General features: G+C 36.6%; 2 protein-coding genes across 4 annotated transcripts; both read right to left on the bottom strand.

The window, feature by feature from the left end:
- Nucleotides 1-1,211: 1,211 nt before the first annotated feature.
- Nucleotides 1,212-8,195, bottom strand: LOC132312923 (serine/threonine-protein kinase D6PKL1-like). 3 transcript variants are annotated; one of them, XM_059811487.1, is made up of 3 exons: nt 8,067-8,195; nt 4,245-6,293; nt 1,212-2,345 (listed from the first exon to the last, which is right to left on the bottom strand). In XM_059811487.1, the coding sequence occupies exons 2-3, from the start codon at nt 6,011-6,013 to the stop codon at nt 1,511-1,513; spliced, it is 2,604 nt and encodes an 867-aa protein (XP_059667470.1). In that variant the 5' UTR covers nt 6,014-6,293; nt 8,067-8,195; the 3' UTR covers nt 1,212-1,510. The 3 variants fall into 3 exon arrangements, with proteins under 3 accessions (XP_059667470.1, XP_059667472.1, XP_059667471.1); XM_059811489.1 differs by having other exon boundaries at nt 4,245-6,247; XM_059811488.1 differs by lacking the exon at nt 8,067-8,195 and having other exon boundaries at nt 4,245-8,054.
- Nucleotides 6,164-11,350, bottom strand: LOC132314601 (uncharacterized). Its single transcript, XM_059813442.1, has 3 exons — nt 11,280-11,350; nt 10,290-11,141; nt 6,164-6,293 (listed from the first exon to the last, which is right to left on the bottom strand). Exons 1-3 carry the CDS (start codon nt 11,348-11,350, stop codon nt 6,164-6,166), a joined length of 1,053 nt encoding a protein of 350 aa, XP_059669425.1.
- Nucleotides 11,351-27,541: the final 16,191 nt, after the last annotated feature.

The following is a 27,541-nucleotide window of genomic DNA, read 5'->3' as shown; positions in this document are numbered from 1 at the left end:
TGAATGGGTGCACCCATAGTCCGAATGGGTGCAACCATTGTTGACCAATGGTTTTTAATTTGTAAAGGGTGCAACCCTTGGTTAAAAAAAAAACAGTTTTTGATTTGAATTTAAACCCAAAACAGATTAAGCCCAGCAAGCAAACTTCGGCAGCCCAGCCCAGCCCAGCGTGCTCCACCCGCAAGCCAACAAAATAAAATTACCACACAGGCCCATCCTAACTTTGGGTAAAAAGTTAAACCCATTTCACAATCAAGCCCCGCCCTAGCCCGGGTCGGGTCGGGCGGGCGGCGCGCGCGTGTGGTAGTTGGTTCGGATCCAGGCTAGCCTAGGTCCTCCCCTCTTAAAAACTTGGGTGCCCTTGGGCCCAAACCCAAATCCCATACTAGACATATATATACTCAAGGTTGCTTTGCTACTTTTCCGATGTGGGACAAGCATTTCCCACTTTATTCACACCCATTTAGGCTTTATAAATCACTTACTTTGGAGCCAATTTCTCATTCACCCGGAAACGGATTTGAGAAAATAAATATACCATGTTCATCTCCTCGCAGAGAGGAACGCGCTCATCAATAGATTCGCAAAAAATTCTTAGCGGAATCTTTTTAAAAATCCTTCCAAAGTTTGCGTTTTTTAATGCCGTTTCCAACAAGAATTTCACTACAATAAACACAAATCTTATGACTGTTAGACACGAATCAGCTTTATGTTTTTCCACTTTCTGAAAAGGTTAAATTATTATTTGCCTGCAAATTTCTTGGACAGGGTATTAAAGGTTCAATTTTGAAAAAGATCTGTTGTTGGAAAAGGGAAATGTATATGTGAAACAGGTCTGCAAGAGCTTCTGGTTAATTTGAATTTTGGCAGAAGACTGGTTACTGGTTTTCGCCGCATGGTCTCTTCCTTTTAGTATCACATGGAAGGGAACACTAGAGCTCCAGTTAGAATACAGAGTTTTCTTTTGACATAACAAAGTTTTGATGCTTGGAATTTTGGGCACCAGTGGGCTAAATAAGGAAGAACCCTAATACACATGTCCTTTTCCCTAAATTAATAGTCAATTGACCTAGTACATGATAACACAAAGGCTCTCAACCCATGCAGAGTCTGCTGAAATCCTCGTACGGTTCTTGTGTTCTCTCATAAATCAAGATCCAACTTCCAACTTCAAAATATAGAGTTGATAGTTATACACATGCACACACATACATTTACATAGAAAAGGTGGGACAAAGAATGATATTCATATATGCTTAATAATGAATGATTTTTGGTGCTTTTAAGTCGTAAGAATTTTGTTCTTGAGAGGTTACAAATTTGAATATACAGATCAACCCATCTTTCAAAATATTTTACAATGGAATTTTCAGTATCATGAATGACAACTCCTCTCCAGAATATTCTCAACAAAATTTGCATTATAAGCAAAATATTGGTTACAAGAGGAAGGAGAGTCCAGGTTAATGCCTATCATGATAGCTTCTCTTCTTAAAGGTTGAGACTTTTGCTAGAATAACTCGAACTCCAGGTGCTCCCCTGTAGCCCTATACTCCAGAAACTTTTTTCCCTCTTCCTGAGTCACCATGTTCAGCAATCCTGTATCACAGAACTCGGGTAGTTGAGGTGGAGTGGCACAGCGGATCAGTGCCCAATTTAGGCCATCGAAGAATGGATGCTGCTTGATCTCAGCAGCCCCTTTCTCTGACCCCAACCGATTCTCGGGCTCCTTTACCAGCAAGCCTCTGATGAGATCCCTTGCCTGAATGCTAACAAGTGGGCTGTCTGGTAATTCGAGGCTCTGCAGCAACACATTGGCTAAAGTTTCATCATTCCCAGAACCTTTGAAAGGTGTCTTACCATATAGAAGCTCATAAAGAAAGATACCAAATGTCCACCAATCAACAGCACTCCCATGACCCTCTCCTTTGATAATTTCGGGAGCTAAGTACTCATGGGTCCCAACAAAGGAGTTGGATCGTGCATCTGTTGGCTCAGCCACAAGCTGTGGCAACAATCTGGCCTGGACTGCGGGGTCAGCCTTTATCCTCCTTGGTTTTGAAGAAGCAGGTAAAAACCTAGGGCTGAAGCACGGGACTTGGCAGGATGGTTCAATGCAAAGAGGGTTAGATCCTGTGCATGGACCTGACATCTTTGGAGGCTCCATACTTGATGAAGATTTCAGGAGAATGGGATATACATTGCATCTAAGTGAAAGGTCAAAATCTGTAAGCATGATGTGACCATCTTCTCGAACAAGAATATTCTCTGGTTTCAAGTCTCGATAGACCACACCAAGCATATGTAAGTACTCCAAAGCGAGGAGGACTTCAGCCATGTAGAACCTGAACATACAAGTGGTGACATTACCTAGAAGATAGCGTGATCCAGAAAAGGATATAACGACTACATTCAGTTGACCAGTAAGTCACTTTAAATGCCTAAATTAATCTAATTTAGATTCTGGCACAGATTTCAATGATGGAAATGAGGATAAAGAACCCATTAAGGCTGGCGTAAAAAGGATGAAATTGTTACTGTTGCACAAGTCAATAACATTCAGAACAAGTAGATTGAAGATCTGGGAGCAACGAGGTACACTAACACTAGTTATTAAGAGTAGAACATGAATTTAAACACAGTATTATCACGGTGATACAGAAATATCAGTCAATGTAAACAGTATCAGATTGAGATCTCCATTCATGGTAGAACTGTATACAATACAGTCTCTTATTTTTAATCAAGACATGCAATTTTTGAACCCGTGAAATTTTTATCTAAGGAGTTGACAGGAGTTCATGCCCACCTTCTAATTTACAAGTGAAAATCTAATTCATATTTTGACCAATCAATTACTTTAGCAGGACCTACAATTAATAGAAAACTATAATTATATGCCGTCAAATAATTGGTGTAATTGGCAGTAATGGTAACCTACCTCATTATTATCATCATCCTTGCATTTATCCCATATGAATGGGATCGGCAATAGCATCCTACCTCCAACAGTGAAATGCTAGTTCAGGACTTCTGAAGACTTCGACAAAAGGTGCAAAAATGTGAAAGATAAGGTTTGAAACTGTTTTTTTTTTAATTTTTTTAACAAAAAAACCTTGTAGATTGACATGCTGCGAGTGGTTGTAATGGCCATTCCACTGCACCGTAACGAGCAGTATGGCCAATATGGTATCATGAGGTTTTGAATCATGGTCCCTATGTAACATCGTGGGCATCAGGCACCACAAACCCATAGAATATGTTTCCTTGATATGTTATTATTCACACAAGTTATGCAAAGATGTGACACTATGACTTTGAGAACACGTTTCCTTTACTACATTCAATGATTTATAATCTTCATTTGCATTTATATTCACACTCGTACAAGTTATTTAGAAATGAAAAAAAGAGTTTTTCCTTTTGACAGTGATAAACCGATGGACAGTTCATTATCATACTAAATCATACGTGTATGTCGTGCAATATTTGCTAAAATTTAAGTACTTTATGAGCTTAGAGCATTTGTATATGTGAATATTTAGTAAAATGTGCTCAGAGATAAATCATGGTTTTGGTATCTATGATTCATGGCAAAACTTCAGTCATAACCCATGTCCATCTAATGGTGACAACAGGCAGAACCATGATTTAAAACCATTCTCTAATATGAGACACAAAACGACTTACACACGTGTAATTATTAATCACACCAACATATGGAGCCTTTTTAAACTGCATTCAAGGCAGACAGAGGAGGAACTGTGAACAAGTACAAATTAAGGCTGTGGGCTGGCCCAAGGAAAAATGAGCTATAAACTAACATTCAAGGCAATTAAACCTCCTCCCACAACCCCAAAGAAAAAGTGATGCATAAAAAATAAGCAACTACACAAGTTCGTCTTAAAATCTCAAAGAATGCCTTATTTCATAACATTTCTCATTCATCTCTAGTGTACCCTTTTATCTCAACCTCTTCTTTCATGACTTACACTTTGGACAGATTGAGCGTACCTCATGTTTGTTGTTCCTCTTTGTTTTGTACAAGTTTTTGGAGATAGGCAGCTAAGTTGAAGATACTTGGAATAATGTCTATGTTTGACTTTTGTCTTCTTTTTTTTTTTTTCTTTTTTTTCTTTTCTATTCTTACTTGTTTCAATTTTTCAATGTTTAGTTGATATTATGTAAGCTGAAAAGCATATGCAAAAACCGTCACTAATAGACCTTCTATTTAAGTTTTGTACCTTGCTGCTTGTTCAGGAAAATGTCTGTCAGGCTGCTTCTGCCGGAGGACATGCAGATCTCCACCTGGACAATACTCCATTACTAAACATGATAAATTATCTGACGTGAACTGGGCATATAGCGTAGGGAGAAAAGGATGATCCAACATTTTCAGTATGTTTCTCTCAGTTCGGGCTCTTGTAATCTTATTTCTTCTTGCCAAGTATTCATTGTCCATGACCTTTATAGCAAATAGGCAGTTTGTTCCAATTAATTTGGTAAGATATACTGTGCCAATGTCTCCGCAACCAAGCTTCTGTAATAAATTGAAATGTCTCAACTCTAGGTTACCATGCAGCTTCCTAATATGGCAGATGGCTTCCCACCTTGAATCCTTCAACATGTGAGGTCTATTGCTCGACCAGCTTAGGTTATTCTCTTCAGTGACACTACTAGTGCTACTGCTATCACCAAGGTTACTTTTCGAACTTTGGGAGAATTCCTCCTTTCCTCTAGTTTCTGATTTCTTGTTAGCTTTTACGGCCATACTTCTGCTTTTATTAGAGTTCCTTTTAGCAAAGACTGATTTGCTGGCACCAGAGTTCATATTACTCGAGCTGACTTCAGCACTAAGACTTGCACAGTTGGATGATGGAGTATCTATACAGGACTCTTGTCTTGCATTTGCCAAAGCACAATGGCATCTCTGGCAAGCCAATTGACTAGTATTAGGATTCACATCTTCATTAAATTCATTATTCATGTTAGAAGTGGAGGAAGCAATGGATGAATCCTGTTTGAAATTCTTCTTCACGATAGCCTTGTTTCTGAGAACTGGCTTGATCAAACGGGCATTCCTTGTTGGCTTGCTTACCTTATTATTGCTGTTGATTGCACTAGATGAAGAAGATACACTTTGCAACCTGCCTTTCTGCCTTGACTTTGGAGCTGTAACTTTTTTTGCTAACATATCGGATGCATGAATGTTACCTGGCTCTACTATGTTAACACCAGCACTATGGCAAGATAGAGAAGCGACTGCTGTATGCTCGTCCTCCTGCGCCAGCTTTGTCTTCAGTGTTTGTCTCTGACCTTCTGATGATGCAGATATAATCTCATTTTCTATTGATGTTGACCCTGTTCCAATTTCTGTAGTTGCCAAAGCAAATTGAGGAGAAGAATCGGGAATTTGGTTGGATGATCTTGTCTTGGAAGCTTTCAGGTCCTGAGGTATCTTGTTAGAAGGATCTGATGTGCCTTCTTCAGGCACTACAGATGTTTTAACCCCCTTTTCCTTGCCTTCTTTCAGTGGAATACTAGATTTACCAGGTTCAACTACAATGGACCTGTACAAACTCGTTATTTTACTGGCTTCTGAGACCCTGGGAGAAGTTGTTGGCTTAAATAACCTTTTTGTGGCAGCCATTTCTGATGCCTGAGAAATGCATATTCCCCTTAGTGCCTGCTTCAGAGACACTGGCTCAGAAAATCCAATTCCCGGTGAATGAGACACACCCTGCCTAACTGGTTTCTTTAAGTCAGTTTTCTTGGAGGGGCCTATACCTGCTTTCTCTGAAAGACTAAAACCCTTGGATGAAGTTTTAAGACGAATTGCCTCCAAAAGCTTACTGATGTCATCTTCGAGAGAATTATCAGATACCAGTTTCACCAAACGAGGCTTCATCTCTTTGCTAGCTTCTCTTGATTGATGAAATCCTTTAGAATGTTGAATTGAATTCAGCTCTTCCTTTGATTCAACAATTTCACAAGTACCAGAAAATGAACCCATCTCTTGGGTTAACAGTCGGATAATCTAATTTTATATAGTGAGACAAAAAGGTAGAAGATGGCCTTGCAAGTTTAAACTAATCCAGTTGAGGAAATATTTTGGATATATACAGTGTTCAGAGATAAATCACATCACATGCACTCCAGAGCTTTATTTGACTGTACAGAAGCCAAATATTGTATAGTTGAACTCCTTTCCACAACCTTCAATAACTTCAAATTGCACCATCCAAACCTTAAAATGATCACGAAATTTTAGATAGTCTCGCCTTGTCCCACCCCTTCAGAAAAATTATATTAAAAGAAAAAGTTATAGCAAAGCAGGAGAGGCATCTATTTCATTAAAGTTCCACAGCTGCAACTAGGGCATCAAATTCTTACTTGAAGCAGAATGGTATGCATAAACATATTAAGAAATTAAAAATTCAAATATCCTTTGTGGTGGTCCAGTGCTATGATACTCAATTGAGCATTTGCCCAAATTCCTCAGGTCTTTGTTACATGGACTCTTCAAAAGTAGTGAAGTACCCGACAAACATATCCAATTATTCGATTACATTATATTATTACTTTAAAAAGAATTAAATTCCTATATTGAACATTACATTAGATAAAAATATTACTTTACTTTAGAAAATAAAATAAAATAATTAATAAAATAAATATTTAGCCGTGTTCATGTGTCCTTATGTTTGGAGATTTGACATATCCGACACATGGATACATACTCGTGTCCGACACCCGTACCCGAGTCTATGTAACATAGCCTCAGGTTCAATGCACTTGAATGGCCAAAGGGCAAAACTTTCTCACAACAGGGTTCCAGATGAATAATAGATGTTGTTAAAGCTAAACTATGGGTTACCGTCTTGGCATAAAACTGAGGAAAGGAAAAGGATGTTGCAAAAAATAACAGATAAGGAAAACAAGAACATAAGCAAAACATCAGATTTATGTGATTCACCAAAGACTAAGGCTACATAACAAGTGTGATTACCAATATACCTCAAAACCATTCGGGTGGTATGAAATTCAATATTATCAGACTCCATACTTCCTATCAAAGGAAATGTCGCATTATAGGTTTTTTTGGTTCCCAATAAATGAAAAGAAATAGACGATTTATGCTATATTGGACTGCAGACAGTAAAAACTCAAAATTGAAAATTTCAATATCTCTTTTTTTTTTTTTTCCCTGAAAGTTAATAACAATCATAGGGAGGTAACAATATTATCGCAACTCTATTTGCTTAGACCCAGCACAGTTTTAACAGCAATTCATAGAAACATTTTTCAATTAATAAGATGCATTACTTATGAACTACATGTGTTAATTCAAACAAAAAATAAATATATAAAAGTGCAAGCATAGATAATTAAATTACTCCTATTGTCGGTCGCTGATTCAAGGTGCTAGGACTTATGGACTGGATCCGAACCTGACAATTAGCCTATTTGCACAAATTGCCTACTCTAAGACAACAGGAGTAGTCAATTTTAATCAAACAAGAAAAATGACAATCAGATTATTTCACTTACCCGTCCATCAACACAATAAAATTCTCTTAACCAACACAAATCAAAAACAGAAAAGCCCCAAAAACAGTATTCTCTTAGAAAATGAAGGAAAGATAAAGAGAAATTAAAGTACTTGCCGCTTAAATTTTTCATCACATGAGTATCAAGAACAAAAAAAAAAAATCCTAAGAGGAAAATAACTATTCAGATTAGTTGCATGAGGTTTTCACTTTTTAGTACTTCCCCTCCTCCACAAAGAAAAAATAAATCCAATTATTTTAAACAAACAATAAGGCATATGTAGTTTTTTTTTGGATTACTCCACATATGAATCCAAAACTATTAATCACAGTATTTAAGGATGTTATGGATATATAGATATAATATATATATATATATATATATATGCACGGGTAGATAATAGATATACATTTGAATTGAATCAAGAGTAGAAGAGGAAAGTTTGCAGGGAATAAAGATTTTTAACAAAACCAGGGATTGCAACAAAAGCTTGAAGTGATTACTAGAAAACTTACCTGAGACAAAGTACAGAATGAGAATAAATTGAAATGGGTTTGCGACAATGTTGAGTTTGCAGGATCATCGGTGGAGAGGGTGATGGGAAGAGAGAGAGTACTGCCGAAAACTGTATGTATTTAGCTGTTTCTGTCTCTCCGCACAGAGAGTGAGCGACAAGCTCGATTACATTTGGCGGGTGGGACCCACTTGTGGTAGTGGGTCCCGCATTTACCCACCAGGAATTCTGGATCGACCCACCTTCTGGTAGTTGGTCCCACGTTTACCCACCCACCAGGATTTCTGGACCATTGCATACTTATTAAGCGGTGAAATAATAATACTATTGGAAAATTCTTTTTTATTTTAAATTTTAGAGGATGGCATATATAATAATAATTTACCAACTAAAATTTAACATACTAATTTATAGGCCATACTCATTTTCTCTACAGTTCTTGAATTCAAGGACAGAACTGAACTATGCAGAGACGTGGCCGAGTTTTTCAAAATTCTTAAAAAAATAGGACTTGTATAGTAAATTTTAAAATACCAAAAATATTTAAAATGTGACATTTCCAAGAATCGTAAACTAAAAATGTGTCTCTCTTAGTTTTCTCATTTTATGCTTAAGCATAGGCTACTCTTTCATTATGATTTCTTGACCGAATATTATTAATTAGTTAGTTATGCAAGATACAATTAAAAACATTGGTCAAATAATTCTTTACAAGTCCTCTGTTTCAAAAACATTTTCTTTTTATGTTTTTATTAATTTATGGAATTCTTTGGATTTATAAATAATATCATATTGTAAAGAAATATATTGTAATTTTAAGAACTTTTAAATTTATTCTCATGCTATAAATTTGGTCCCATTCTTTAGTAAGCAATTAAAAACTTGTTGCGTTCAGATTTTTAATTTTTCCCCCCTATTTGGACAGGCAGGTTGCTGAGCGACCTGAGCCCGGTTTGTATAAGTTGATTTATTAATAATATAATCTTTATTGCCAACCAACAAAAAAATTTTGAAAATCTAAGGGAACAAAATAAGGTCGGTGTAATTAGGGATACCATGTGTATTTTTATTAAGGAATTATCATGGAAGGTTAGGGTTAACAATGGATGGACCATAAATCGCACATGAGTGGTATATTTCTAAATACTATATTATATTTGACTGTATGATATTAGAATTGATAAAAATTAAATTATTATTATTTTTTTAATTTCATCAATTTTAATACTTCAATTTCATGCATATAGCCTATATATTTTTTTATTTTTATTTTTTTCTATTGGCCTGACGCACATTATTATTTGCAGTTTGCACATTAATAGTTGCTAACTTGCTCATGTTCTCTAACCCTTTAACTTGTCTGATGTGATTAGATAATTTATGGATGACAAATTTACATGAATCATTAAAAAGGAAATCAAAATAAGCTAATATAGGTAGAGTGTTGGAATAGGTTGAATTACCTGAATATAGAACTGTACACAAAAAATTTCTTAATATGCAATAAAATAATAGAAATAGTGGAACAAATAATCAATTTTATTAATATTTGATAAGTGAATACAATTCTTCTTCTGTCTTCTTTTTGGAACCCCTTTTTCCTTCCCCCTTCACTTCTATTTATAAACTTCATGAAATGACAAAATAGTAATTTGAGACACTTTAGATAATTATCATAATTATAATTTGGATAATTATCACTCATGATCATTGTCCTCATATATATATATATATATATATATATATATATATATATATATTAAGAGATCGACCAGATCCATGCTCGTAAGGCCATCTTGTCTGCTGAAGCTGCCACATTGCAGTTTGAAGCTCAAGACCTTGCTCACGAGCATGCAAATCTTCGTGGAGAATTACCTCAATTGGAAGAGTCAAAGAGGCAGGCCATGGTGGCCTTCAATCGGTCCTTAGTTATTTGGGCCGATTTCAAGGAAAAATTTGCAAACATATGAATTTTTATATTAGCTTCCTTTTGTGGCCATTTTAGTGTATGATCTTTAAATGATGTAATCTTTTACACTTCAATGAATAAATGGCCTCTTTTGTTACTCCAAACAAGCATCAACATTTTAGCGAGAAAAAATTTATTAAAATAGCCAAATCAGCCTAGAAAAATAGGCCGATTTTTATTACATAAAGGTACACATGGTCAGCCATAAGTACTGGCTAACATTAATTTTCCCTTTCAAAGATTACCGGTACGTACCTCTTGAGGTACTTGCCTTTAATGGGATAGTCATGTAATCGGCCACTGAAATACTTCAGCCTATATGCTCCTCCACTTAAGACTTGATGGACTAAGTATGGCCCTTCCCATTTTTGGGACCACTTCCCATATTTCCTATCGACTTTACCCACTGGCAAAACAACTTTCCAAACCAAATCTTCTTCAGCAAAAGACTTAGGTTTCACCCTCTTGTTGTAGATTCTCATCACTTTCTTCTTGTGAGCTATGATATGATCCAAGGCATCCCTTCTAAATTCATCCAAATCTTCCAATTCTACCAACATTGCTTGAGTATAATCAGCTGGAGTTAGATTATTTTGAAAAGCAACTCTGGCTGATTTAACCTTCATCTCCATAGGCAGAACAACATCATGACCATAAGTTAACATGTATGGTGTAACTCCTGTGCCTGTTCTTTTTGAGTTCCTATAGGCCCATAAAGCTTCAGACAAAGTCTCATGCCACCTTCTTGGCTTATCTTTGATCATTTTTTCAATGATCTCAATTAAAATTTTATTTGAAGATTCGGCCTGGCCATTTGCTTGAGCATAGTATGGCGTAGAGGCTGACATATGAATATTCATGTTGTGGCCGAATTGTAATACATCAGTTGCCCTAAATACTGTTGCATTGTCTGAAACAAGTGTTTCTGGAATCCCAAATCTGTGGATGATGTTTTGCTCCATGAAATTAATCACTGTTTGCTGATCAACCGCTTTGCAAGCCTTGGCCTCAACCCATTTAGTAAAATAATCTGTGGCAACAATCACCCAGTGATGGCCTTCGCTTGATGGTGGATTAACTTTACCAATAAGGTCAAGGCCCCAACCTCTGAATGGCCAAAGTTTGATTATTGGCTGTAATTATTTTGCTGGTACATTTTGAATCGGCCCGTGCCTTTGACAAGCTTGACAACCTTTTGAGTAATCTATGCAATCTTTCCTCATTTTCGGCCAATAATATCCATACCTGCGAATCAGCCATCTCATTTTAATCCCAGCTTGGTGAGCCCCACAGCTGCCCTCATGTACCTCGGCCATAACCTGAAGTGATTCCTCCTTGCTTATGCATTGTAGTAAAAGCCCATCTTCTAACCCTTTTCTTTATAGATCCCCATCTAGAAGCACAAAGTTGATCGCTTTTCTTTTAATACTTCTATCAGCCTTGATGTTTGGATTTCGAAGGAACATTATAAATGGTATCCTCCAGTCATCGTCGGCCAAATCTTTTACATCAATTGTCCAAGTATCAAACATAGTATTTCTCAATTCGGCCAATGGCAAAGATCTTCGTGTTATCTTTATCAACTGATCTTCTATTCCGACTGGTACTCTTATTCCTGATGCTGCTTGGGCTATGCTGTTGGTCTCCTTATTCTGCCCTCTCGGCCAAAACTTAAGTTAAACATTATCAAATTGATTGATTAATGAAGTGGCCAGAGAATGAAACGGCCTTAATTGCCAACTTAGGCACTTAAAATCTTCAGAAATTTGGCTAAGGACTAAGTTTGAATCTCCCAAAATCTTTACATCTCTAACCGCCATTTCAATTAAAATCTCCAGGCCGATTATAAGTGCTTCATATTCGGCCTGATTATTTGAACATTTAAAATCTAAGAAGAAAGAGAATGAAGCCTTTCTGCCAGCTGGCGAAATAATAACAATACCTGCTCCTTCTCCATCAGCCGTGCTTGATCCATCAAACATCAAGATCCAAGGAGTTAAGAATATAGCTGATGACTCCAATTCATCATAAACCCATGGATCAATATCAGTTGAAGGATGATTGGCCAAAAAATCAGCCAGAACCCTTCCTTTTACTGATTTTTGTGGGACGTAGATAAAATTGAATTCCATCAAAGCCAAAGCCCACTTACCTATTCGGCTAGTGATCAATGGCCTTGATAGCATATACTTGATCACGTTAGTCTGACAAAGAATGTAAACATCAACAGGCCGCATGTATACTCTCAACTTCATGGCCGAATAGTACAAAGATAAACAAAGCTTCTCAATTGAGGAATATCTGCATTCTACATCAGTTAGTACTCTACTCAGGTAGTAGACAGCCTGCTCCTTTCCATGTTCATTGTCTTGTGCGAGCATACTACCAATTGATTCTTCTGCGGCCGATAAATAAAGCTTTAACGGCCACTTCTTTCTTGGAGGCATTACAACCGGGGGGTTTGCCAAATACTCTTTTATTTTGTCAAAGGCCTTCTGATGGGATTCGTTCCAATGAAATTTCTCATGTGACTTTAATTTCACTAAAGTCGAAAAGACATGCACTCGGCCAGCATGGTTAGAAATAAATCTTCTAAGAAAACCTACCTGGTCGAGGAACCTTTGCACTTGTTTTTTGTTGGCTGGGTCCCTAGCATTTATAATAGCTTTGACCTTGTTCTGATCAACTTCAATACCTCGTTTGTGTACCAAGAACCCCAAGAAATTCCCGGCTGAAACTCCAAATGCACACTTCAATGGGTTCATTTTCAATTTGTGGACCCTCATCCTTTCAAAGGCCCTTTTCAAGTGTTCCATATGCTGTCTCTTGGCCGATGATTTCATAACTACATCATCTATATAAATTTCCATGAACCGGCCAATCATATCATGAAAGATAGAATTCATTGCCCTTTGATAAGTAGCCCCAGCATTTTTTAGGCCAAATGGCATCACAATCCACTCAAAAGTACCAATTGACCCAGGACATCTAAAAGCCGTTTTATGAACATCTTCCTCGGCTAAATAGATTTGATTATAACCTGAATGGCCGTCCATAAAAGACAATATTTCATGCTTAGCGGCCGAATCAATAAGTTGATCGGCCACAGGCATTGGATATTCATCTTTTGGAGTGACATTATTTAAATTGCGAAAATCCACACAAACTCTAAGTTTGCCATTCTTCTTTATCACCGGAACAACATTAGACAGCCATTCAACATACCTAACTGTTCGAATAAATCCTGCCTTAAGAAGTCTCTCAATTTCTTCTTTAATTTTAAGCATTACTTCCGAAGACATCCTTCTTGGTGGTTGTTTATATGGCTGAAAATCTTTCTTGATCGGTAATCTATGTTCTACCAATTTTCTAGACAGGCCAGGCATCTCTTCATAACTCCAAGCAAAGCAATCCTTATATTTATTTAATAATTTAATCAAATCGGCCTGGAATTTAGGCTCAAGCAAAGCACTAACAAATAATGGCCGATTATCTTTTTTAGTACCAACATTTATTTCCAATAAAGGATCTTGCACCTCTGCTTTATTATCTTCCATCCTGGAAGGGGCTGACTCTAAATCTTCAAGTTGGATTGCATCCAACTTTTCGAAACCTTCTTCAATTATATCGGCCGTGCTGGCCGATACCTCTTCATATAGCTGTTCTTCTCTGGCCAGTCTCTTCTCAGCCAGATATGCTTTCAGTCTTATGCAAGCGGCCCTGAAAGCTTGCCGCTTCTTTTTATCATTGGTTTTGTGATCCATCAGAAACATCTTCAATGTCCTTGATGGTCGACCTGAAAATATCAATTTTCGGCCGAGCTGCTTCTGACAATAATTCTTTAATATCAGCATTAATTAAATTTTTCTTCATTGTTGCCGCTGCTGGTCGTCCTATCCTGTTAATGCCAACAAATTTGATAGGTACAACAGTTTCATCATAAAGTGCAGCCTCAGCCGAATACACCCTAGCTATAAAGGGTTTGTTATCGACCTCAACAATTTTTACCTCATTTCCATCCCAAAAAATCAACATTTGATGCAAGGTTGATGGGATGCACATGTTCGGATGAATCCAATCTCGGCCTAAAAGGAGATTATAGGCCGCGGTTGAATCAATGATAAAGAAAGCCGTAAAGGATGTCTTACCGCCAATAGTAATTTCCAAAGGTAGAATACCTTTGGTGTCACTAGATCCTCCATTAAAACCACTGATGGCCACGTCGGTTGGAACTACATCGTCCATGGTTTTACCCAATTTCTTTAAAGTAGTTGCTGAAATGACATTCACCACCGAACCATTGTCAACCAAAACCCTATTGATTGGCTGACCCTCAACCCATACTTTAACATACAACGGCCTCAACTGCTGTGTCATGGACAAAGGTGGTTTTTCGAAAATGATTTTATCAGCCTTAGATGGCTGATCCTGAGAGATCAATCCTATCCCGGCCGATGAACTTGTCGAATCGTCCTTAATTTCTGAAGATTCAGCCTTTTCTTCCTGCTTGGCTGACTCAACATCCCTGTTCATCGTTGGTTCTATCCATGCTTCAAACACAGAAGGCAAAACAAATACCATGTTACAATTTACCTTATCCGGGAGAGAACCAAAACGAATTCTGTACTTGGCCGCATGCTTTGGATCCTGGTCGGGCTGATCATCTTTTTCTTCATAAAAGCATGCCTTATTCTCAAATGATGTAGCGACCTCCATGTCTTCAGCCACCACTGGTTCAATTTTCCTTTCTAGTTGATCATGGTCGATCTTGTCTTCTTTCCTTTTGAGTTCTGCATTTTTCCTTTGCATCCTCCTTTTTTGGGTACGTGTAGGAGGCTGCTTAGGAAACTTTGGGTGACTTACTCGAGTCCATCTGCCATGGTCAACCAAAGGAGGTCTAACCGTTCTTACACGGCTAGATTCTTCTCCTTTTTGAACCCATATTTCTGACTGAATTGTTGGTTTCCTTTTGAAACTAGGATAAAAATGTTGTTCTGGCAGGACTCTATCGGCCATCGATGACCGAATGATTCTCACTGCCCTCGTCCCATTTTCTCTAAATATTGATGGATTGATTTCTTCGTGATTCTGTCTAGGCTGATGGCTTAACCTTTCATGGACACTGCGCTTTCTGGTTGATTGGAAATAGCCCATCTTGTCTGAGTCATTCCTTCGACCTTTGCAATTTGGACAACAACCATGGTTGATGAGGGCAATTTGAGCTTCTCTTAACTGAATTTCTAAGTCCTTAACTTTCTGCTCATCATTACTGGCCGATGAACTACCAAGAACTTTTGGTAATCTTTCCTGTCTACCATTATCAGCGGCTTTTTCAGTTGCCAGGCTGATTACATTGGTACTGACAATATTAGGAAATGGATCGCCATCGACCCCCATTACATCTGACTTCTTTTCAGGGAATTTCAATACACCTGCATCGATAGATTTCTGCAATACATTTCTAAATACATAACAATTGTTAGTAGTATGATTCCATGAATTATGAAATTTGTAGAACTCTCTTCCTTTTAAATCATTGGTCGATGGTATATTGTGTCCTTTTAGCAAAACGATTTGTTTGTCGGCCAACAAATGATCAAAAATTTGTTCTGTTTTGGCCAGATCAAACGTATAAACCTTACCAGTATCAGCCGTACCCTTCCTGGCCGATGAAGTCGATCGCTGAGTACCACTGGTGGATACATTTGGTTTTGTTAAAGCGTCACATACATAAGGTTTCTTTAGAATGACTTCGGCTAAATTAGCTTCAAAATCTTCCTCTTCAACCACATCAGTTAAATAAACTTCATAGTTGGGGTCCCTATAGTACGTACCTTTAGAGGAACTTTTTTGTTCTTTCTCCTCTTTGAGAACCAACTCATACCTGGTAGCTTTCTCGGCCAGGTCATACATGTCACGAAATGGAACTCCTTCAAACCTCTTCCGAAGTTCAAAATCAAGGCCGTTCAAAGCCAAACGGATGTACTCCTGTTCTGGAAGAGGTACACGACATCTTAATCTTGCTCTCCTGAATCTTGCAATGAATGTCTCGACCGATTCACTAGGCAATTGACTTAGACTGCATAAATCGGCCAGAGTAGGTTCTGTCTCCGTACGGTAGAACTGATTGTGGAATAATTCCTCCATCTGTGGCCAATTAAAAACAGAGTTAGGAGGTAGACGAATATACCATGAAAAAGCTGCCCCTGTCAAAGAGTTAGGAAAAAGTCTCAATTTCAACCACGGGCTAACACTGGCCTCTCCACATTGAACAGTGAATCGGCCAATGTGTTCCACGGTCGATTGATTCCCCTCTCCACTAAAGGTTACAAAGTCAGGGACTTTATATCCTCTAGGGAACTCAACTTGGTCTACCACTTCTGGATAAGAAGTTCTATAAATTGGTCGGCCGGCACCTCTAAGTTCCAGGCCATATTCTTCTGTGAGTAAATCAACTAATTGTCTTCTATCTAACATGACTTGAGGTGGCTGATTTAATATTGGTGGTACCTGATTAAAAACTGGCGGCTGATTAGCCGCTGGTTGATAGCAATTCGGCCAATCATGTGGCTGATTAGCCATATTCTGTCCCCCGAGCCCTACCTGTGGCGGCACATGAGTATACAGTGGGTTCGGTGGCCTCCACCTGATCTGATTGCCCCCCGAGTTCAAAGGCATCCGAGGAGGGTTTGGTAGAATTACCTGTGGCTGCGAACCTACTACTGGTGGCTGATTAGAACCTGCCAACGTAGGCTGAGGATAGCTTTCTGCCCAGGTGAGTAGCGTATGAACCGGCTGACTTGATGTTGCACCTGGTTGGAGTGTCACTACTGGCGGCCATGGCTGTGATGTTTCAATGGCCCTCTCTGGCCGAGCAACTTGTGATAGATTCGGCTGAGAAGCCGATTCCTGATTGTTGGAGCTGCTAGCTTGAGTCGGCTTGTTCAAAATAAAGGCTGAGAGTTGGGACATATTTTCATGCAAGTCGTTGTAGCGTGCTCCCATCCTTCCCATCGCATCTACCAAGGAGCTAACCTGTGCCTGAAGTACGGCTAACTCATCAGTAGGACCTGCTGCAGAGTTCTCAGCCTGTACTGGCTGATCGTCTTCCTACAAATCTTCATCAGTAGCCACGGCCTTAGAATTTTTTGTGAGCCGCGGCATATTTGCCTCTTTTATAACACTCTAGTAGTGGTCCCACCGGGTGTGCCAAAACGTGTTCGCGCGGTTTTTGTTCCCTATGCCGGTCGATGGACTCTTCGCGGGCGTGCCAGAGTATTTGTACAAAATACCCAAAATATGTAATTGAACACCAGCTTATCCCTTTTTCCGATGGCTGACTCTCAGGCGATTGTGTGGGAGAGAAACTAGTAAGAACTCCCAGCAAGGTTATTTTATGCCTTGTTTGTAGCAAGGACTTTTTAGAGTGTCTAAAGAAATGCAACGGCTGATGAATGTTTGAATGGATGGAATGGCCGAGTGAAGACAGGCGGCAAGAACTTAATCGATCGCCGGCCGAACGTGATGGCGAGAACTTAATCAATCGCCATCAGCCAAACACAATGGCAAGAATTTAATCGATCGCCACTGAAACGTGATAGCAAGAATTTAATCAATTGCCATCAGCCAAGTAATGACAAGAATTTAATCAATTGTCACTACGATTCAATGGCAAGAATTTAATCAATTGCCATTGAATTGAAAGCCTAACTAAAATTGCATAATTAAAATTGGCATAATTGAAATTGAAAGAAAGTAAATGGCTGAATTGAAATAGTTGACAATGATCTAATCAATTGCCATTAAATTGAAATAAAGAAATTGATAGGAAAAAATGACGTAGAGTCAATTGAAAATATTTTTAGTTGAAATGCATGTTTTGTGGTGGTGCTGGACAAATTGGAATAGGAATACAATACTTCTATTTATAGAAGTTCTATCTCAACCTATTCTCCTAATTAATTGCTAGAAAATCTCTTTTGCTTCAACCATTTTCTTTTGAAATACAAACTGAGCTACGGCCCAACATTCCTCGCCTTCAATATCGATGCTCCAGTTTCAATGGGAAAGTCTTTACTGAAATCTCTCTTTTCCTTGATTTGCTTCTCTTTGTTGCTGAAAATAAGTCGTTTTCCAGTAGTCTTTCACACCTCTTCTCCTCTTGTTTCGTTTTACTTCAAATAAAATACCTTTGTTGAAGAAAATATTAATTGCTAAGAAGTCAGTAGAAAGCTGCTGGAAGATTGCTAGTAAGTTGCTGATTTTTAGCAACTTCTTTCTTCAAGCTTTGACTGAAATATTCCTTTAAATGGCTGGAAAACCATTTATAGCCTTGACCCATACGCTCACGTGGCTGCCCCTTCCTTTTTGAATTTCATTTCCATAAGGATTCGATTTCCTTTCTTATAACTAAATCCCTATTTTTTAGGAACTTAATTATATCACCTCAGCCAACCTCTCCCAATGTTCTATTTCTGATGAAATTTCCTTTTGAAATTAACACAAATCTCGGTTGTTTAGTAACAACCCTTTTCGTGAGGTGGCTGAATATATAGATATCCTCCTAAATCTTCTCCTACTATTTCTCCATTGGCCGACCATTCTTGGACATGCTCAACCCTTACTGGCTTCCCATTGGTCCACGTCGCTGCTGAAGTGGCTGCCAAGTTTTGGTGCCAACACAAAGCCTATAAAGTTTTGATAAATAGTTTTGATAGCTTCGAACCTTGGGTCTTCTCTCTTTCCTTTTGATAAATAGGGTTTTCATAGCTTGGAACCTTGGGTTTTCTCTCTCTGTGTGTGAAGTTGTTTGGATCTGGAGCTGTGTTCTGCTTGCAATGGATACTCGGAAGAGAGTCGTGCCTGGAGCTGCCTTCAATGTCAACATATCGAAGCTAGGTTCGTTTATCTGTTCCTTTTAATGTAATTTTGTTTGTATTTATATATACATAATTACATATGTATCTGTTAATGTACGTATTTTCTGGTGTGCTTTTCCCTGTTCGACGTTCTGTTAGTAGCAATGGCAGATGTACTCCAAAAAAATAGAATTATTGTTTTTTTACTATACTAATTTAGCCCAGCCAAAAAACAGAATTAGTCTACCGAATCAAGCCCAAGTCAATTTAGCCACCATTTGTACAATAAAACCCTAAGTCAAATAAGCCCAGAGCCCACCCTGACCCAAGGCGACAAGTGTGGCCTCAAAATTTATAGGCCAATGGATGATGGGTCACCCAAAAAAAAAAAAAAATTAGGGCAAATCATTTCAGCCTCCACAATCGCCTCCAGCTCTGTTCTCGTCCTCGACTCTGAACTTGCCCTCTCTCTCTCTCTCTCTGCAACTGCAAACTACAAAATCTACAAGAATCAGAAGTTCAAAACCCATATCATTTCAGATAGTTCAAAATATCAAAACCCATATCTTTCCGTTTCCATCGCCCGCTGTTCCAGTTCGGGTTCGCCGTTCGCAAGCTTCAGCCGCTGGCCCGCTGTCTCTCAACTCTCAAGCTTGCCCCCCTCTCTCTCTGCAACTGCTAACTTGTATGTATGGGTTTTGTTTTATTTTTTTTTTCTAAATCAACTAATCTAGGTTTGTAATTCTTGTTTTGCAAACTAAATCCTATTTGGTGAATTTCTGTTTTTTTTTTTTTTTTTTTTTGTCAATTATGTCTATAAGAAAATTTGAATCTGGGCATGAAAAAAAGAAAAAAAGAAAAAAAAAATCTGAATTGGATTAGAAATCTGCGAAAATTGAATCTGAAACAATTTTTATCAACATGCCAAGCTTTTTGAAGATGGAAATCTTTTCAGAACTTAAAAAAAAAAAAATCATAACATTTGACAAGCAAAAGTACTTAATATGGGGTAAACCTCTAAAGTTACTTCTTAAAAATTAAAATACTTACAAAAAGCATGCTTTTGAGTGAATTCCATAGTGTTGGAAGGGGCTTGCCATGAACTACCTCACACTTTGCTTCCACTAGTAGATTCTCAAATAGGATTAGTAAATTGGTCAAAAGAAGAGATAGGGTACTGAGTGGTGAATTGTTCATAAATAAATTGGTAATTTTACCCAAATAGGATTTTCTATGCCTTAATCAGTCAATTGTCTAAAGAAACATTGTTAGTTAACTAAAATTGAATTAAACAATAGTTGATTTTGGTTGATATATTTTGATTTAGCCAACCCCATTTAGAAATCTTGGATGTTTTGTTTCATATAGAAATACAATCTATGTAATGCACGAGGATATATTCAATCTTTCTGCCATATTTTTATTTTCAAATTTTGGTTTTTGATTTTCTTTTATTATTAGAATGCAGAATATCAGGATATTGATTTGTTAATTTTGAAGATTATTCCTAAACTATTCCTAAACTGATGCATTGTACTTTGTTATTGGATTAATTTAACATAAAAGCTGAGTATAATATGTGTTAATCACACCTATCTGTAATCACACTACTTTTTACGGATAGGTGTCCAACATTTTGACCGAAAGCATAGTTGGGTTGGGTTGGGTTGGGTTGACACATGATACATATAGTACTTAGATGGTGGTGTTTTAATTGTTACGAGTGAGATTGTGAAACCTCTTCCTCACAACCTGAGTGTCTTCTTATTTTTAGGGTTAGCATCAGGCCTTAACATTTAGCAATAACAAGGTTCAAGAAACATGCCTCTTCAGTCATCAGGTAACAAACTCTTTACTTTTTTTAAAATTTTAATTGGCATTTTTAGCTATTGGTTACGTTTATTTATTCATGTTTTACATACTTATTTTTTGTTTTTGTTTCTACATACATATGTATAATATTGTTATGATATGATGCTTAAACAATTTATTAATGAGAATTAAAGACTTGGAAGTTTAGTTTTCAATTTCAGAATATGTGTTTTACAAGTTTATTAACGCTTTTAAAACTTTTCCTCTTTTGTCCTAATAATATAGGTCTCTTTTTTGAAAGAAGAGAGTTAATAGGAATGGGTGGAGTTGGCAAAAAAAAAAAATAGGTATGTTTTTTTTGCCTAGCTTATTGAATTATATAAATCCCTGTACTGTTGTTGTAGTGATGTTGGTTTTAAAATGACCAATTATGATAGGAAGTCTCTTTTTAGTTTATCTTATTCAAATGTATATCTATCCAAGAGGATTACGTGATTCTAGACTAGATGAGGATGTTAATGTCAACGTTATGAGGATGTTGATGTCAGCGTTATGAGGATGTTGATCTCAGCGTTGACTCTAGTGATGACGACTAATGATGTTGATAATATGTTGATGCACTCAAATTAAGTCAAAGCACTTAGAGTTGAAGGAAATTTAGAGTTGAAGACATACTATTGAGCATAGTGCCTAATTCTTTTTAATTTCAAGAATCTTTGGTCACTTCACACATGATTTTTCAGTTCCTGAAATTCTGAAACAATGGTGTGTAATATAATTCTTCTATTTGGCTCTCTTCTTTTTCATCTCTCTAAACCCTAATTTTATCTGTGAAAAAGAAAAAGAAGACTCTATGCAATTTTAATTTAACTTTATCAGTTTGAGCATTGCTAGAGCTTTTGAAATGTTGAAACTGAAACAACAAAGAAGAGAGAGTCCACCAATAAGAATTACCCAACTTAGGACAAAATAAGCTCTCTGAGCGTCTTGACTAATATTGGTATGGAAGATTTCTATAGGTTTGGACTCGTAGAGAGAGAGATATTTGGTCGGGGGCATCAAAGTGTACAACAACTGTGAACCAATGATAGGGTTGTGAGCTTTTTTGCTTGTTTCATGCATCGGATCTAGGAAGTGTACAACAGTGAAATGAAAAGCTCTGATGCACTCAAAGTTATAGACAAAGACAATAATTAATATTATATATTTATAACATACTTTACTAATCTAATATGATACAATAATTAATATTTTACAATTTTTGTTGTTGTTGTTAATTTATATATACGAATTTTGTCTTTGCGCTAATGTTCTTTTATGATCTCCCATATATTCTCTCCATACAGGTAACAAAAACTGATGTGACCATCACTGAGCGAGATGGAAAAGAAGAATTTTTACGTGGTTGTTTATATTTGTACTGATGAGTATATGTACTCTCTGTACCGCATAGGTATCACTGATTTTAATGGTTACCTACCGTCTTGGTTCCAGAAGAACATATCGATCTAGGAATGTTTATGTATTTGACACTGTAACGGGTGATTTCGGATATGCGTATGAAAAGATGCTAACTTACAAGTTCCTACCTATGGTGATTCAGCCTTCGAAGCCCTTCGATGACGGGGTTTTTGTTTTCAGTGAAGATATGTGTGGTCATGATTTAGAGGTTTTCCACCCAAATCGCTGGAAGAACTTTGGACATTTATTGGTGGTCCTCCCTGGTGGACTTACCCATCGGGTTGTCTAGTTGATTCTCATTCAACTGTGTTGGGCGGTTTTCTTCTCTTGACCAGCAACAGTGTCATTTTGTTCTATAACATCACTTCCGACACATGGACTTTCAGGATGGACTCACACACCTACTTCATCCTATAACCTTGTGTGTTTGCTTATGAAATAGGTCAATGGTTTTCCTATTGTGCGAATGAAGCGAACCAAGACGACCTTGTTGGCTTCCCGTGCAGTTATTCTATTGACAGCATGAGTATGCACGGAGTTGGGAAATCGCCCCTCCTCCACCTCAGTTATCACCCTGTCCCTTGTCAATTTTACAGCACTGATAATCTTCTTTATTTGGGCAATTTCTCCTTTTGCTCGGTGCGGTCAGGGTTTGACAGGCCTGTTGGTATCGAAACTGGCTTACAAGCTTGGGAAGTGGATCACTAGGATACGAAACAGGCTTACAGTCGCATGAAGCTTGGGAAGTGGATCACTGGGGTAATGCTGCCTACCAGCAGGCCTGTCAAACCCTGACCGCACCAAGCAAAAGCAGAAATTGTCCAAATAAATAAGATTATCAGTGCTGTAAAATTCACAAGGGGCAGGGGTGGAGGAGGGGCGATTTCCCAACTCCGTGCATACTCATGCTGTCAATAGTCATCATCTTATGAGATTGATCAATTCAATCGAAGTGACGACGTTTCAGCCGTTTATGCCTATTTTGTTATATAAATTTTGAGGAATTTGTAACTGGAATACATTTTATTTTGTTTAGGCAAAAGAAATTTTATTTTGAAAGTTAAATGGATTGTATATTTTATGCATCTCTTTCACTGGTGCGTGTCCTAGATTTTTGGTAATTGATATGAACAGGCCTGGATTGTGATAAATTGACATCCCTTTTGTGTAGGGCATCAATGAAAGCAAATGGGTATGATTTATAGCGTAGAATAAAACAAAATTTGAGAATGAATTACTGTATCTATGAGTTCGTTATTCTTATTACCACTGATTTGAGTTTATTCATATATATTGCTTAAATTTTTTTTAATAAAAATTAGTTTATTACCTTCAAATGTCATCTTTAATCTTTTACTCTTTACCCCTGTAAGCAATTCACCTTTTAACCTTTTCCACTTTCCTTATATAGATCTTTTGAGAATCAATGACTAAAATGCAAGACAAAACTCCTATGGACTCGAACTGTTAGGTAAGGCTGCATACCCACCCATCCGATTCCGATGTGGGACAAAATGACCCTTGTTACATTCTCCCCCACCCAAACTCGCAACGCCCTCGTTGCGGTTGGGTAACGGGTCGACGCTTGCCCATTTACCCAAAAGCTCAAACTGTTAGGTAAGGCTGCATACCCACCCATTTATACCTAATCTCTTTCCCATCCGATTCCGATGTGGGACAAAATGACCCTTGTTACAATTGGCCATTGCCCTCTATTGCTTCTCTAAGGGGGCGGGATCCTCCAAAGAGCGTTGCTAAAAGAACTCAACAATTTACGTAACATGACAATACAGACCCTTAATATACGTTTTTAAAAATTTTTTTAAAACATTAAATCCAGCATTCAAATAAATCGCCATTATTTTAGGTTCTATTTTCAAATTTTAATTGAATTTTAACCCAAAAGTCGGCATTCCTCACAAAATGACAACAAATTAAATCAAAACATTACAAACCCTTGAAATACAATATGCTACACTCAGTTGATATAGTCAGAAACTGCAATATTTCTGAGCGAAGAATAAAAATGATAAACAATGGAATGAGAAGAAGAAACATAAACAAAGATCCATGATTAAGAGTGAAAAAAAAAAAACACACCATAATTAGCAATTTGTCTACAACAAAAATTAGTTATGGATAAGAAAGGCCCCTCTGGAAACTTACGTTACGATTTACGAGTATGTCATAAGTTGTGTTCGCTCATCATGTGTTGAATTTGTCAATTTTCTGCTATTTTAAATTATTCTAATTCATGATGCACATGCCCATATCAACACCATGATGTGTGGATGCATGTAGTTTGCTAAAGAAGGGTTGACAACAAAATAAAAATTATTATAGAAATGCATTAGAAAAACATACAGTCAAATAATTCTTTACAACTCCTCTTTTTAAAAGCATTTTCCTTTTATGTTTTTATTAATTTATGGAATTCTTTCCATTTATAAATAATATAATATTGTGAAGAAATATATTGTAATTTTAAGAACTTTTAAATTTATTTTCATGCTATTAATTTGGTCCCATTCTTTAGTAAGCAATTAAAAACTTGCCTTGTTGCTTACAGCCAAGTTGCTGAGCGGCCTGAGCCCAGTTTGTATAAGTTGATTTATTAATAATATAATCTTTCTTGCCAACCAAAAATTAAATTTGAAAATTGAAGGAAACTATAAATTAAAGTATCTTTAGGAGAATCAAAATGCACAAACAAAATAAGGTCACTGTAATTAGGGATACCATGTGTATTTTTATTAAGGAGTTATCAGGGAAGGTCAGTGTAATTAGAGTTAACATTGGATGGACCACAAATCGCACATGAGTGGTATATTTTTAAATACTATACTATATTTGACAGTACGAAATTGGAATTGATGAAAATTGAATTATTATTTTTCTCTAATTTTATCAATTTCAATACTCCAATTTTATGCATATAGCCAATATATATATTTTAAATTTTTATTGGCCTGATGCACATTATTATTTGCAGTTTGCTCATTAATAGTTGCTAACTTGTTGCTTATGTTCTCTAGCCCTTTAACTTGTCTGATATGATTAGATAATTTATGGATTACATGAATCATTAAAATGGAAATCTAAATAAGCTAATATAGGTAAAGAGTTGGAATAGGTTGAATTACCTGAATATGGTACATAAATTACATATTACCTGTAATTAGTAGTTGTTATTCCTACACAGCTAATTATCAGTTGCTCATTACTTCTTATCTTAATTTTTAACTCACAAAGTCACATAAAAATTATTTTTTATAAAATAAATAAATCAATAGGTAAAGTGAAATGTTTGATGTTCAGAAATTGAATGAAATGCAAGTGGGAATGGAATGAAAATGGGAATGAAATAATTATTATTGTTTTATTGTTTGGTTGAAAATATGAAATTATGTTAGAATAGAATGATAATAATCATTCATAGCATTTGGTTAGATTAATTTAAAACTTGAATGAAGTGAAATAAAATTCAAATTGAATTTTCATTTTATTCTCATTCTATTGTTTGGTTGCAATAAAACATAGGAGGTGATGGTGGAAAGTAGAGGCGGTGGTAGAAGTTGGTGGTGGTGGAAGGCAGTGGATGTGGCGGTGGTGGTGACAACGGCAACGGTGTAGTGGAAGGTGGAGGCAGTGGTGGTACTGATGGCGATGGTGTAAGATAATGGCGGTGGCGATGGTGCTGACGTTGGTGGCATGGTGATGGCGGCGATGTGATGGTGTTAGTGGTGGTAATAGTAATGAAAGTAATGGAGGTGCCGATGGTCAAACACGGTTGTGGTGAATTTTTTGAGAACATTAGAGTTTACTTAGCAATAAAAAGTTCATTCTCATTTAAAATTGAGTAAATTACACTGATCTCTATTATGTTTTGCCATAATTTTTAGAGACCTCCCTTATGATTTGTGAAATTATTCTACCTCCCCTAAAAATGAAACTATATTAGACGGACCATGCTTCTGTCGCGATCAACGCTAATGACGAAATTTGCTGATGTCATATATTGAATAAATTAAAATTTCTATATTACCCTTATTTGAAGTATGCTTTTATATCTATATATATAATAGCGCCGCGTGGTTGGTGACCAATGGTGGCTAGAGAGAGGAGATGGAAAGGCCAAAAAAAAAAAAAAAAATCCTTCTCAATGGTGGAAGGTTGGTGGTGATTGTTGTTTATGACAGAGGAGAAAGGGAGGCGAAAAAAAAAAACAGAAGGTGGTGGGTGGTTGTGGGTGGTAGGTAGTGGTGGTGGTGTTTGTTCATGAATTGGTTTACATGCAATTATGCCTATAAACAGATCAAATTTGGACTGGTTCAGGGTTATTCGATCCTGTAAGAGTTACGTAGTATATATATTCTAATGACCCAACAAATAATATAGAATTGTATCCATATTTGATTTGTTATTAATCAAATATTCGGTCCGGTAATCCGATTATATAAATACATAATTTTTTTTTTTTATTAAAAGAAAATTAATTTCTAATGAGATTAGCAAAAAAGGATTAGGAAAAGAGAGAGAGAGAACTGAGAGACAAAAATCAAAATATAAACCAAAAAGAGCATAAAATTAGGTATTGGAGTTTTTATAAAAGAAAAAACAATAAAGATAAACAAAATAGAAAGAGGGAAGAAGAAGAATAAAAAATTGAAAAAATAATTTAATAAATTGGAAATATTATATATTATAACATTAAGTAATATATTTATTGCTTGTTATATATTATATAGGATCAAATTGTTATTCGTGTTTAGATTATAGAATTATATTATCGGAGTTATCAAATTAAAAATTTTAATTTATTTCCATGTTATCCAATCGGATTAGAATTGAAATTCGATCCAAGTCTAAATTAGTAGGAGTTACAATTCGTGTTTCTGGGTCATAATCGTGTCTAAGGGTATTATACTAAATAGGTAAATCCAAATACAAAAAATTTAATATTCAAACAAATAATAAATACTAGAAAAATTTTGTCACAATTAACTCAAATATTCAAAATAAGAAGAAAAATCATAAGGGTGGTTAAGATTAATGTTCAAATGACTTAACTGTCTATAATAATTAGGTTTAAATAGGTAACATAATACATAGCTCGTATTCACAAATATGACATATTGAGTTAAACGGGTATAAATGAATTACACAGGTTAAACTTTTCAACCTTAATCCGAAACGATTAAATAAATAAATTAATAATATTAACTCGTTTATGATCTAAACTCAGATCAATCCAAACCCCGTATTGTATTCTAGTCGTGGTGTTGGTTCGTATCTTAATTTGCCCCACCATACTAGTGTTGATTCATCATTTCATTCAGTCGGTGAGTCGGGTCGGGGTTTTTATCCGTGTTGTGT

Source organism: Cornus florida, unplaced genomic scaffold, assembly GCF_030987335.1.
Source record: "Cornus florida cultivar Cherokee Brave unplaced genomic scaffold, ASM3098733v1 CherokeeBrave_3.0.0_Hap2_Chr06, whole genome shotgun sequence".
Classification (NCBI taxonomy): Eukaryota; Viridiplantae; Streptophyta; class Magnoliopsida; order Cornales; family Cornaceae; genus Cornus; species Cornus florida.
The sequence above is the reverse complement of the archived record's forward strand: the minus strand, read 5'-3'. Positions and strand labels throughout refer to the sequence as shown.